Raw genomic sequence first — 15000 nt, forward strand, 5'->3', positions numbered from 1 at the left:
GCAGCGAACCCATGCATTACCTGGCTCACGCCGAGACATCCAGCGGTCTCGCTCGCCAGTCCCCGAAATAGAAATTGAATTTGCATGAAATATGCTCGGACTAAATTGCATCTGACTCCGGGAGAAGGTAATGCGTGGCAGTCGCCCCTGCCAGAAATGATTGTGCTCGGGGAGAGAGAGAGAGAGAGAGAGAGAGAGAGAGAAGAAAAAAAAAAGGGGAAGCTAGACGATGATGATGTTGATGAAGTATTCTTCTTCGCCGTCTACATTGAATGCCAACAGCACGGGAGAGGGGCGGTAAGGGTGGGGGGTGTCGAGGATGGGGAGGGAGTAGTTTTACACCGGCTCATGCGCCTCTCTTTAGACCGGGGGGATATCTCCTCTAGTCATTGTCGCAAGAGTGCATTTTTCTTATAACTGAAGTGAAATAGTATCACATCAGACCTCGGTTCTGACGCTGGACCATCATAAAATCAGCTTTGTACGAGAGAGAGAGAGAGGTCTTTCACCAGTGTGAGGAAATCTCCCTCGGCCGTAACAGGTTCGAAGGAACCCACGCGATGAATAGATCCTTGACGAGAGGACGTCAGGGTAGGCCCGTAGCAAAAGCACTCTATGCGGTTGTATAGGGCCACAACCGCTAGGGGGGGCCACCTGATCAGTGTAGGGGCAACACGATGAGTGTGACGTCTCCCGCAAACAGCACAGATGTTTTATTTTATTTTAGATCATGTATTTATGTTCCTCGATTTTCCTAATTGAAAGAAAAAAAAACCCCACACTGTGCGATCCGTGTCGCGTCGCGCATCGCACCCCACCCACCCCCCACTCCTCCGCTTAGGGCCACATAAAAGCACAGCCTGGCCCCCGAAGACAGTGTTTATCTAAAGGAAACGGCTTTAAAGCAGGCAATAACAAAAAGAGAGCTATGTGCACTCGAGTACCTCAATGGTGTTGCCGTTGACATAACTTCAGTTATATATACATAACTTGGCAACACCCGAAACAACCTGAATAGCTCCTTCTTAAATTTGTCTTGTGTTTACCACAGTTTCGTAGAAATCTGGAAATCCAGTTCCAGTTTGTCAGGGTTGACACATACCATCCCTTTTTCCTCCTTTCATTGCCGCACAACACGGGCTCTTCTTTTATTAAAAAAAATAACAACATCCATGATGTTCCAGGGGCAAAAACGTCTTCAGTTGTTTTTGAAAGACTGAACCGCAACAAAAAAACATCCATGAATGATGTCCCTCCCCCGCGGAAGATTTTCCACAGAACGATGTAGATGTGCTCGCTCACAAAAAAGGGAAGTATGATCACTCGTTTCAAGGAGTAGTTCAGATTTTTCCATGTTTATCCCTGTTTTGTGCTCACCCCTCATGTAGTATGTAGGCTTCATTCCTGCGGCAGTCCAGCCTTTTCTCCAAACTGGACACTTGTTGTGGTTCAGTCCTCCGTCAGGAGTTCAAGTTGTCCAGGAGTTCAATGCAAGTAATGGGGGACAACTTGTGAAGACTAAACTAAACCAAACTATTCCTTTAACTAACCGTTGCTCCGAATCAACGTCCAATGACTTAATTTGCTCCTTCTAACATTGCATGTAAGATACTCAAATAAATTATTATTATTGAGCCTTTGCCTTGTGTTTGACCCCCCCACCCCCAGCAGGACGTCTGTTTGGAGTGGCGGCGGAGCAGCCCTTCATCGGCTCCACATTGTCAAGTGCCTTCCCCCTGGTCAGCCACCCGGCATTCGGAGCACTCTACACGGCCGGGGCGGGACGGCCGGAGTTCGGGGGCCTGGGCACGCTGGGCATGTCGGCCGCCCTGGCCGCCCACCCCCAGCTGGGAGCCCTCTCTGGTAGGAGGGGGGAGAAACGGGGGGGATTGGGGGGAGGGGAGTTGGTTGGTTGGGGTGGGGAGGTACTTATCTTTAGCCCCTTTCACACATAGTTCCCGGTAAATTACTGGGATAACCTTTCGGGCACCACTAGTGAGTTTCATTATTCTCACATGCAGCTTCTTTCAGGGACATTTCAGTCTTGCGCTTTTTCACACACGCCATGGCAATGCCTGGAGTAGACGGGGCAAAGGACAGTTCAGCAGAAGTCACCCTATGTGGTCCCGGTCTGCACCTCCCCGCGGCGGAAAGCGGCGGACAGCGCATGGAGCGCTGGACAGACAAAGCTCATTCGCTTGCGTGCACAAAAATTTTATAGACAGTCTTGTGAAAAATCGTGATCGCCGCATCGCCGCATAATATTCAACAAGTTTGCAAGACAAGTAATGTTTTTTCCCGATCATCTTGAATACTTGAATCAGAACACGCAATCGATTCAGGATACAAAGGAACATTAAAAGAGCGTTGGATGCCTCCCCACACCGTCGACAGTTAGCGCCGGCCCTGACGCCAATATGGAACATTGCCAGTGGATTTACGGCTTTCAGTGCGAGTGGGAAAGGGGCTATAGACACACTGGTCATAGTGCATGGGCTTAATTCTACAATGGATGTCTCATGTTGTCACGTTCTTTCTATGTGTCCTCTTTAATCTTCTCTCCTCTGCCTACCGTCTTCTCTTATATGTCCATTTCCCTTCTGTTTCATCCCAATACTGTCTTTGTCTGTCCATCTTTTTGTTCATCTTTTCGTGTTTCCTCTCACCATGTCTTCCCTTCTCTCCTCCCCTCTCTTTTCCCCTCCTCTCCTCTCTTCTCTTCCCACCTTCTCTCCTCCTTTCTCTTTTTCTCCTCTCCTCTTCTTTTATCTCTTCTTCCCGCTTCTCCTCTCTCCCCTCCTTTCCTCTCCTCCTCTTTCATCTTCTCCTCGTTTCCCCTCTTCTCTTCTCGCCCCTCCGGCCCTCGCCTCCTCCAACCCTCCTCCCTCTTTCTCATCTCTCTTCCCTCCTCTCCTCCTGTCTTCTCTTCTCCTCTCCTTCCACCCCTTCTCCCTCGGCCCTCACCCTCCGCTCCCTCCGTCAGAGTGGTGGCGTGTCGCTGAAGCCCACAGCCGGGGAGCCGCTGCCTTCCTTCCCCCCTTCCTCGGCTTCCCTCCATTCTTCACCCCCCACATCCAGACCAACCACAGTGCCAGCCCCCTCCAGAGCAGGACGCCCAGCAAGAGCAGCCGCACGCCGTCCAAAGGTAACAGCCCTCCCAAAACACCACAGCATATAGAGAGTATGGTGATGTGTTCCTCCCCACACAATTCCAGGGTTCTTACCTTGGGGTCGTTGAAGTGCTTGAGTTTTATCCTCGGAATTGTCACTTTTACGACATAGATAATGCCAGGGTTATGTTCATTTAATCACACATGGTTGGAAATAGATACTCAAAATAGTAGATGACAATGAGATAAATAGATCTGTAGATATATAGATATATATGTACAAAATAGATGCAGTAGTATGAATTAATAGACAATGAGACTAAGATCAGAATCAGAATCAGAATCAGCTTTATTCGCCAAGTATGTTCACATACATACAAGGAATTTGACTGTTTTTTGTTCATTACATTCAATGTACAAACATGGACTAGACATACAGCTGAAACAAAGACAACAAGCTAAACATAAACATTTAACTACTATGTACAGATGTAGAAGTATATAAAAGTATATATATAGATATACATACATACATATGCACACATACACATGTATATATACATACATAGACACACACACACACACACATACACACAAAATGAACAGCAATGAGATTGTAGCAGGAAGGCAATAGTGCAATGGTGCAGTGTGCAAAGATGCTGGAATAAATAAATAAGGAATAATTAACATGTTGTAAATTATATAATTAACAATATAATTAACTGTTATATAATTAATAGATTATATTATATTTCAATTAATAAAGATCACAATGAAAATTGATTATATTTTTTTTGCGTGAAGTCGTGAAACAAATGTTGCTTATAAAAGTCACTTCCTTGAAATTCATCATGTAATGCCACAATGAACCCCGCAATTCCTCCAAGAACAGGTTGTGGACCTAGGAAGGCTGATAGAAAATAAACAACAACCAACTCTCCCTTCATTCTCTTTCTACCTCTATTCCCTTTACTACTGCCTGTCGCCGCTTTTTCCCCGCTGCCTAAATACACTTTCTTTGTCTTATCACCTGATTTCTCGTGAGAAGATTTTAATGACTTTCACTCGGCAGTTGTGATTTTGTCAACCGTTTGTTCGTTCTTCCTCGCCCGCCTGCAAGTCTTACACTTCTAATCTCGTATTTTTTCCTCCCAACTTTTTTTAATTTAACGCTATCTTTTAATTTATCTGTTATTATGTAAACTATTAATGTTAGGGCCTATGTCATGCGCGGGAAGCACACTCGATAAGATGCACACATAAATCTTTTTTTTTCCTCCGTTCTGCGCTCGTCTCCAGATATGCGATTAGCCTCAGCCACAACTAACTCCCCCCCTAGAAGGGGCCGATAAGCCGCCGCGTTAATCTGTCTTGGGGTTCCTGCAGCGGTAAACGGGGCGGTGAACGGGAGCGAGGTCTCCTCTTTGCCCACGCCGCCAGCGGGGGGCTTCTCCGGCGCCGCCTGCTCGTCCCCCAACACGGCCACGAAACCGGAGCCCTCCCGCAGCCGCCAGGGCAGCCCCCACAGCCATCAGGCCGAGGCGCTGGAGAAACTGCCCCACAAGCCTAAAGACAAGGTTCGTCCCCACCACTCTGGAACAATATACTTCCTGATATGATATGAAATGTGCTCCAACCATTCTGTTGCAACAGTCCTTAACGTGCAACTTGAAGCAGAAAGTGTAATTTAAATAGATAGATAGATAGACCGACAGACAGACAAACAGACAGACAAATACATAGATAGATAGATAGATAGATAGATAGATAGATAGATAGATAGATAGATAGATAGATAGATAGATAGATAGATAGATAGATAGATAGATAGATGGATAGATAGATGAAATACAAAAAATATATTCTGAGATTCTACATTTAAAATGTGAAATGCTAAATTAAAGTGACGCGAGTACCGCAAACACTCCATCTCTCAATTTGGGCCCAAACCATAGCAAGAGAAAAACATAACCGTTACAATTTTGTAAAATTTGCTCCCCTGCAAAGTGGAGTTAAGTCCTTTTCTTTCTCCCGCTCTTCCTCCAGAAGGCTCACAAAAAGCCGACAGACCTCTCCGGGGCGATCAACAGCGAGTCGGGCACGTCCTCGGACAGCTCGAGCGACGGCTCCCTCAGCAGCGACCTGGAGGACCTGGCGGAGGACGACGACGACGACGACGACGAGGAGGACGAGGAGGAGGACGAAGATGACAAGCAGAGCGAGCTGTCCGACGCGGAGATGGAGAAGCGGACACCGAAGAAAAAGGCGAAGGTGAGCCGGAATTCTAAAACGGGGGATTTTCTCGGAGATGTTGTGCCAGGTTTGCTAACTGGATCGTCGACCCTCCTCTCCTCCTCGTCCCTCGGCCAGGTTGCCACACAAAGCACTGAAACTGGGACCGGTGACGGGAGAGAGGGCAGGGCCTCTAACACCCGAAAGCTACTGCCCTCGGCCCGGTCCCCTTCCCCCCCTGCCCTCTCCCTGGCCCTGCACGGCTCCAGGCTCCGTCCCCAGGACGGCCCCCAGCAGCACTTCAGCGTCATCCAGTCCACGGGCCTGGCCGCCAGCTCAAAACCCCTGGCGCTGCTGGCCCAGCCCCGCCACCAGCCCTCGCCCTCCGCCTCCCCCGTCACCCTCACCGCCTCCCCCAAGAAGCCGCTCTCAGCCAGCGCCGCCTCGCTCCGACCCCCCAAGCTGCTGCCCTCCTCCACCTCCTCCTCCTCGTCCTCCTCCCCCCAGCACCTACCCCTGGCCCTGTGCTCCTCCCCCAAGCCCGTCTCCGTGCCCTCGCCTCCCCGCCCGTCTCTCCCTGTCTCTGCCTCACCGAAGCCCTTCACCCTGACCCCGCCGGCGGCCGGCTCCCGCAAGTCCTCCCAGAAGCCCCCCCAGTCTGGCGGCGGTGGTGGCAGGGGTGCCAAAGCCCAAAAGAGGAAAATGCTGGAAGCCTCGCTGGCACAGATCAACGAGTTCCGGCTCAAACAGGTGAGCCTTAGAACCTTAGATGACCCAACTTTGATCGCATAACCTTGGTGAGGGGGTTCGCTGGGAGTCAGAGGGGTCATCACAACCTTCCACAAAGAAACAAAAGGTCCAAAAAGTCCATAGGAGCCAATTGAATTCAACCCATTCAGTTACCTTCGAGACATAACAAGCTTCTTTTATCGACCATATGAGGTGTTTTAAGCAGTGGTAGAAAAAGTACAAATACTCTGACACAAAATGACTCTTATAAAAGTGAAAGTACTACACTGATCTTTCTACTGAAGAAAAGGTACATGAGTAGTTGCTCCTAAATGTACTTAAATTATTAAAAGTAAAAGTACTTGTCAGCTCTGGTGCCTTGATATAACAGAGCCTATAATACAGTATAAAGGATAAAGCTCATGTCCTGATTACTTTTGACAAAAAATGCTTACTTATATATACATTACTTACTTATCGTAATTTATATACTTATATAAGTTTATATATAGCATATATATTTTTATGCTCAAATTTTTTTTATATACTTGAATAAAGATATATATATATAAATAAATAATAATATAAATATGTTTAACTAGTAAGCTGATCATGTATACATTATAAAGTATACTGTGCAGCCATTTGGCCTCACCATATAAACTCATTTATAAAATCGTATCCTCTTCTTGCTTAATGGATGAGCCATTGGAATGTCTGGATAGTGGTAGTAGGTTATAGTTTCCACAGTGGCGTCGCAGGGTGTTGCACAGTCGACGGAACAGATTGGTATCAGTGCAGTGCCAACAACAACAACGGGGCTCGTAGTCCTGGCAAGAACGCAGTCAATAAAAAAACAGGAAAAAAAACAACACTAACAAATCCGCCGTCTAATGCACAAGATGTTGCTAGAATCCTTTTTAAACACGTTGTGTAAATATTCCACAGCCTAAATGACACATCAAAGAAATGATCGCCTCTCGCTGAAAAATCAAAACTAAGCATATCGGGGTCATTAGCATTCATCTCTTCCCCTATTTCGTGTAGAAAAACAAAACCATTTTGAAGTGGGGGCATCGTTACCAAGTAAAATGGGGGTCCATTGTTATCTGCACTAGAGCTTAGGCCATTTTTGCTGTTTAAAAATAAAATAACAATAACAAAATAACAACAACAAAAAACCTTTTCAGAGGATTACATCACCAGCCCTGCCATCTTTGATGGCTAATGTTCGCTTTGTCATATGTAACTACCGACCAAATAAAAACATTGAAAAGGTGAACATGCTCACTCACTCTGGTAATTAAGGTAATTAACGTAATTAAAACCTTTATTGGAAAAAAACTCCAAACAAAATCATCTCTCTGTCGTGTTCTACCCTGTAGAAAAAAATAAATAATGATCTGCTTTTAGGCTGAGCTGCGGCTATAAATGCATCCCAGAGGAGTTAGGGAAATTACACTTACACTCACTGTATGTGTCCATTAGTTAATAAGTTAGATGATAAAAAGCCCAAAAATGTCAAATAAACTAAACATGGTGAGCGCTCAAATCCATTTCTTACCAGTTTCCCCATGGCTTATCGCAAGGTTTTTAACAAGGACAAAACGTTAGTGATCAGCCAGAACATACAACTTTTATCAAAGGTTGTCATCTATAGGTATATATCTTATAATCCATAGGTATATAGTTTATAATCATAGGTATATAGTTTATAATATAGTCTTATAATCCATAGGTATATATTTTATAATCCATAGGTATATAGTTTATAATCCATAGGTATATATGTTATTATCCATAGGTATATATTTTATAATCCATAGGTATATAGTTTATAATCCATAGGTATATAGTTTATAATATAGTCTTATAATCCATAGGTATATAGTTTATAATCATAGGTATATAGTTTATAATCCATAGGTATATAGTTTATAATATAGTCTTATAATCCATAGGTATATAGTTTATAATCATATGCATATAGTTTATAATCCATAGGTATATATTTTATAATCCATAGGTATATAGTTTATAATCCATAGGTATATATTTTATAATCCATAGGTATATAGCTTATTATCGATCAGTATATAGCTTATTATCAATCAGTATATAGCTTATTATCTATAGGTAAATGTCGATTATTATCTATAGGTATATAGGTATATAGGTTATTATCTTTCTTTATATTATAGACTTGTTGGCCACCTAGGCCAGTGATGTTTTATTTGGTCATTTAACTTAATTTGAAGGATGAGGCTTTGTGTCTTATCACCCTGCTGAATTTGCACGCTTCACTGCCTTTTAGGCTTTAATATATACTGTATATATATATATCCATATACTCTCTCATACAATCCAAATGATGGTACCCATCAATAGAAGAGCCCGGAGAGACCAACTTTTCCCGTAAAAATCTATTTCCCCACTCTTTCTATTTTGCACATAGCCGGAACTTTCCAACTAGCCAAATTCCCCCTGTGGTTTCAGAACTGTTACTGTATTTCATGGTCTGTGAAATTGATTTGTTTCACTTGGTATCACATCTAGTTGAAAGTCGAGGTGGAGCGCTAACCTGCGCTTGCTTAAACATAGATTGGACATAACTTTGCCTTGGGTGTATCAAGCCAAACACTCTGTCCACAGCCCCAGATGCACGGCGGATAATAATGACAATGGCAGAGCGTTTTTTCCTTCTTTTTTTATCAAATGTGCAGACAGAATAATTACGGTTCCAGAGTGATATTCGCATGTCTCACAATGCCATGCCCTCCTTTTGTTGTCCCAGAAAGGCGTTTGGACACAGTTAAGCGCACCGCTGTAAGGCTTTGTGGCCGTGTCACCTGCTCAAACAATCAGCGCTGATGCCAGCTGACAGCTAGAGCAACCCTACTTTGTCTGCTCTATTTTTCTCATTTTTTCCCCCCCTTTTATCCCTCCATTTCACTCTGCCCTCTCCCTCCCTTCCGACAACCCCATTTTCCCTCTCCCCAGTCTCTCCTGTCCCAGGGGCCAACGTTCTCAGCTGAGCAGAAGAAGCAGAACAAATCCCCCAAGATGTCGCCCTCGCCGCTGCCCCCGGCGCCCCCGCTCCCCCAGAACAATCACTCCAACCTCTTCCTCTCCAGTGCCCTTCTGGGGCTACCCGAGCCCCAGCACCACCCCAATGGAGTCATCCAAAGCACCTCTCAGGACGCGCCTCTGGCCCTCATCACCAAACCTCGCAAGGACCCTGCCTCACAGGGCCTGGCCCCTCAGAGCGACGCCGATGCGGGGTCCATGCCCGTCAACCTGAGCACGGGTGGCGCCAGGACCCCAGCGGGCCCCCAGGCAGCTCCGCCCACACGGCCGCCCACTACCTCACCCCACGGCACTGGCCACGGGTCCAGAAAGAGCAAGGCCCCCAAGGCCAAGGGACAGGTGCCTGCACCGGCCCTGGCACCCGGGCCGGGCCAGAGCCAGAGCCAGGCGGACCCCCTGGCAGCCTGGAAGGGGTTCTCCCAGAACCACCTGGTGCAGTCGCTTGTGGACTTGTTCCGCGGAGGGGAGTCCGGCATCGGGATCCCCGGGGTGGGCATACCGGGCGTGGGGATCACGGGCGTTGCCATCCCCGCCAACAAGGAATCGGACGACTCGGGCGACGACGACGACGACGACGACGATGACCTGGAAGATGAGGAAGATGAGGAGGACTCGGACGACAGCTTGTCAGGTTGGACATTTTGAGGCCCGTTAAGGGGCAAGAATTTGTGTTTCTCATTGTGCGGTTTGCCTAGAAGGAAACATGTTCTATGATTTAATCATATTAAACCTGATGCAAATTTCTAATCAAACACTGGAAAGTGGAAAGTAACTGAGCACTTTTACTCAAAGGTTTTACTTAAGTGCACTTTTGAGGTATTTACTTGACTTTATTGTTCCCATTTTTATTATTTTACTACAGTACAAAGCAAATATCTTACTTTTTGCTCCACTACGTTTATCTGTAACACCTATAGGAACAATTTTGAACTCAATGAATGTTTTTCAATGAATGATAATTCATTCAACTCATTGAATGACTCAACTCAATTGAACGTGGCTTCAATCCGAGGTCATGGTGGCCAACAAGCACATACTTGACTTGACTTTTACTTGAGTAAAAGTATAAAAGTACTTTTGCTTTTACCCAAACACAGCTTTCTTTGAGTATTCCTAAGTATAGGAGCCCTTGTGAGGATATCTTTGTCCCTCACAGCATTTGGTATTTATTACAGCTGGGGACGGGTGGTATTAGGAAATGATCTTGACTGTAAAACTTGTATCTGAATTAAAGTTCAAGTTCATGTTCAATACGAGAATAAAAGGCAATAAACTGTAATGTTGATTTAGTGCCCGGCCCCCAATTGAGCCTACGGTGTTTTACTCCATCCATATTACCGTACAGAACGCACAATTAACGCTGATTCCCCTTTATTCCTCTCCTACCAAAGAGTCTGACAGCAACTCGGATAGCGACCTCTCCGGGAAGAAGGTGAAGGACCTGAAGCTGTCCTCACTGGGCTCCCTCTCCAAGAAGGACAAGCCCCCCCCCAGGCTCGCCAAAGGTCCGCAGCTCCTCAGCACCTCCACCAACCACACGCTGGCCAGCTGCACGCCCCTCAACCTGCAGGTCATCAAGACGCCTGTGGCCGTCGTCACCAGCTCCAGTGCCTTGGCCTATCAAAGCCCCGCCTCCTCCTCCTCGTACCCCCTGGCCACTCCACCAGGTAACACGGCGCTTTGGTTGAGTCAATATTAGATTTTTTTTTTTATAATATTTCCAAGTAATTATAGATAATTGTAAGAAATAGATGATAATCATAATAAATAGGGAGGATCCAATATCAGGGTACTTTCTTGAGCCTTTGCCAAATGTAGTTATTCTGTTTATCTTTAATGTTTAAGTAAGTCATTTGAAGCCCCCTCATAACAACAACAACCTTCATGGCAGTGGTTTATAATAATAATAATAATTATTATAATAATAATAATAAATATAGCTGCAGGCAGCAATACACAGTGTCCATTATTGACACTTATTAGACATTTTGGAGTTCCCAGGGAACGTAGCATCAGTTCGTGCTGCCGCTCCCCTTAACATTAGCATTACGTCTTAAATGAGTTACAATTTTCCCTTGAACGCAGCATCGGCTGAGGTAGTTGCGCGAAAATTCCAAGTACTGGCGACGCGCAGAATCACTACTACAAGCCGATACACTCGTTGCGTGTCTCAGGGGAAGGAGTTCCCAACAACACACTCCCATTCAAACAGATGAAACACGGCATGTCCCTCAGCAACATAACAGTAACAGTGCAATAATAACAATAATATCAATAATAATGATAACAATCACAGAAATAATAATAATAATAATAATACTTGTTATTATTAATTACTATACAGTATATTAAAATGTCATCTAAGTAAGTGTAAGTAAGAAATATATGTTTCCATTGATGGCCCCTCATTTATGTTAGAGAAGATAGATCTTTAGCTTTGAAGACCCTCTGCTCTCGATTCACAGAGACCGCGCCACGTCTTCCGGACGACTTTCGGGAGATAGGTCGTTGTTATTTTTAGGGAGGCGGAAAACCAGAACGAGGCAGCTGGCTGCGGCAGCACTGGCTTAACTAGAGCTTTGAGGTCCTGTACGAGCATGTCCAAGGCACTAAGAAGACTTGAAAACTTGTTTGGCACAGCAGTGCGTGGTTGATTTCTATCCTCCCTCCCTTCCCTCCCTCCCTCCCCCCTTCCCTTGTTGGATTACCCGGCCCAGAAAAGAAAAAAATAAATAAAAAAAAAAAGAAGAAAAATAAGAGGACGCCCGTATCGAGCCTGCAAGGAATGTTCCAGAGAAATTCCAATCCTACCCTGGCTGAGACTCGGTCAATCTCCTGTCTGTCTGCGTCTGTCGCTGCGTCCGCGATACGATCACACTTCTTCACTCCTAAATTTCAATGCCACGGCTTTGGAATTTCATTTGGATTCCCCGTTTTAAGTTATACATCAAGAGAGCCAACGGCGTGTATATCCAGCCCCAGGGTATCGGCGTAAAGGTGAAGTGCAGTCGCCTTGCCCGTGACCACGGCTGTCCATCAAAGCGCTATTCAAGATAGACTTTTGTTTGTCTATTTTCTCGTCTAGTTCCTTGATCACCGAAAGCACGAGATAATGAACTGAGTGTGCCTTGTCAAAGTTCTGAATGTGTGCCTTGTTTCAGAAAGGCACACATTCAGCACTAAATGTGTGCCTTGCTGAAACACTGTGCGATGGAGGTTTTCCCGTGTGTCCCCCCCCCCCCCAGGCTTAGGGAAGAGGAAGAGAGTGATGGATGAGAAGGACTTGATGATTCCTCTGGAGTTGGGGTACGTACACTGCGGCTCGGAAACGGCCGAAGAGCCCGTCAGATGGTGTTTTAGCCCGTTTACCTTTTACCTTTCCATTATCTATTTTTCAATTTTGTTTGTTTTGTATCGGTTAATGCAATGGCCCGTCCGCTCTTTTCAAATGGAAATACAATGAAGTAACTTTGACTCAAAGACATGGAGCACTTTAAGGTAGGTTTTCTCTCTCTCAGCGGCATGGTCCTTTGAAGGCTGGATCCTGCTCTTCCGGGTCGTCTTTCGGAGATGTTTGCGTGGCTGTTTGCTTTGATACTTGCCGCCGATTATGTGGAAAACCTTATGTGTCCACTGGAGGACAAACACTGCAATGTTATTTTTCCTGACTTTATTTGAAAACTTAAACCCCAAAAGTATGGATATGCCAATAGAAATGAGTTTGTGAACCGCGCTTCCAACTGCTACATTCTAATTAGCATATTTGCAGTTATACAGGACCAACTGATGTGGCGTTGTGTTTGTTTTTGCCAACACCCAGGTGGCAGAGAGAAACGCGCATCAAGGCGGTGGCCGGGCGTCCGCAGGGCGAGGTGGCGTACTACACCCCCTGTGGCAAGAAGCTGCGGCAGTACCCGGAAGTGATGAAGGTACCGCAGTACGGCTCTTCCACCGGGGTTACAGGCCTTAAAAGCAATGTTGACAGCAATGTTCCCTAGCTGAGGGAAAACAAATATATATATTTATATGTGTATATATATTCTCAGATGCTATACAGTCGTTGCCCCCGTCCCCGTGTGTCAGCAAGCCTCCCCCACCCCCACCCCCACCCTCCACGATGATAAGAGTCACAGATAGCACTCTTTAAATGCATTTCTGCTGCTGGTGTCTATCTCTTTATCCTTCCCTAAAAGCTGATTGGTTCTGGCTTTCGGATGCACAGCTGTGGCCCTGTCGACACACACGCACACACACACTCACACACACACATACACACACACACACAAACACACACACACACACACACACACACACACACACACACACACACACACACACACACACACACACACACACACACACACACACACACACCATATATTTTCACTTTTTACAGGCTTCCCGCCTTTCTAAACAGAAACAACGCCCCCTGATCAGTAACATTCGCTCATGCCAGCAGGGAAGTAAAAGCCCAAAATGGCTGCAGATAAGGAACTGCACTCCCAAAGCCAGAAACACAGAAACACAGATGCGCACTGTAACTATAGCCTCCCACCAGTGCAGCTGCTGCTTCCCAGTCAGATTTTTTTTTTCACGTCGTCTCTGCCTGAACATTTTTCGTCGGCGCCATCTTTCTTATTTTCTCCTCTGTAGTAGCTATTAAGAAACAGAATAACGCGTGATAGCTATAGCTTCAGCGCAAAGATAAGAGTCGGGCAACTTCTGTGAAGCCAGGGAAGGACTCCAGGCGACTCTCTCTCTCTCTCCCCCTGTCTGTCTCACACATCTACCGCGCCACTCCATTCATCTTTTTTTTCGAACAATGGGCACAAAAGAAAGTCAGCGCCCGCGGAACAGGAGCCAGTGGTTTGAGCTCATAGTGCTCATACCGCGTATGAAGACGTGTCATAATCAGCTGACCTTGCTTCCACAGGTGACCAGTGGGTCACGTGCCTGTGGAGCAGAGAGGAAAGGCTTGGAAAGGTCACATGATTGTGGAAAGCGTGGGAAGCGCTGTAGAGATCCGCACCAAAAGAGAAGTAACAGAACAGAACCTTAAGAGTTAAGATGACCTAATGAAACCTTAATAATCATAAACTAATGGGTCATTTTGATTTTTACCAATATGTCACTTTTATTAATTTACTCTATTAATCTGAACCAGAATCAGAATCTTTTTTATTCCGCCAGGTACATTTACATTTACGGGGAATTCGTTCTGGTTGAGCTTTGGTGCGTTTAGCTACAGATCATTAGCATTAAAAAAAGATGCATTAACCAGCTGAGAAAAAAGAATGTAAACAATAATTAAATGAAATACAATAAAAAGTCAAAGTTAAACTATAATTTAATTTTTTTTAAATACAAATAAAAAATTGTCAAATATATACAAATTGCCAAAATACAAAACAGAAATAGTCTGCTATATAAAAATATACAGAATTGTGATACTATGCACATAAGTTATTGTTATGGGTCTATAGTGTATAAACTATAAATATAAATTATTACTATATACTAACTACCTTATTACAAAGGTAATTATGTTTTTATGCATATAATTGATAAAGGCAAGATCATTATTCTTCCCTATCAAAATAAACGTCCTGTCCGTCTGGGGGCTAGCTGAGTGACCCACCGAGTCAAATGCATAAACTAAAACTGTGTCCCCTCTCCTCCTTTCTCCACTCTCTCTCCCTCTCCTCACCTCCTCCCAGGGCTTGCAGTGGAGCCTGCTGAAGGAGGAGGAGGTCATCCCGCACATCTTGGCTATGGAGGGCCGGAGGGGCCGCCCCCCAAACTCCGAGCGGCAGCCGGCGGCCGAGGGCGGCAGGGGCGGCCG

At 45.4% G+C, this 15000-nt stretch overlaps 1 protein-coding gene across 1 annotated transcript in view; it reads left to right on the top strand.

Moving 5' to 3' along the window:
* baz2ba (bromodomain adjacent to zinc finger domain, 2Ba) overlaps positions 1-15000 on the top strand; it is a 101219-nt gene that overhangs the window by 58724 nt on the left and 27495 nt on the right. The window contains exons 4-13 of the mRNA XM_079997332.1: positions 1669-1863; positions 2984-3145; positions 4497-4687; positions 5157-5381; positions 5481-6092; positions 9072-9789; positions 10550-10825; positions 12404-12464; positions 12979-13087; positions 14876-15000. The exon at positions 14876-15000 is cut by the window's right edge and continues 98 nt beyond it. Of these exons, the coding sequence (XP_079853458.1) occupies positions 1669-1863; positions 2984-3145; positions 4497-4687; positions 5157-5381; positions 5481-6092; positions 9072-9789; positions 10550-10825; positions 12404-12464; positions 12979-13087; positions 14876-15000 (2674 nt within the window). The remainder of the gene's footprint in view (positions 1-1668; positions 1864-2983; positions 3146-4496; positions 4688-5156; positions 5382-5480; positions 6093-9071; positions 9790-10549; positions 10826-12403; positions 12465-12978; positions 13088-14875) is intronic.

Source organism: Zeus faber (assembly GCF_960531495.2).
Source record: "Zeus faber genome assembly, chromosome: 3".
NCBI classification, from domain to species: domain Eukaryota; kingdom Metazoa; phylum Chordata; class Actinopteri; order Zeiformes; family Zeidae; genus Zeus; species Zeus faber.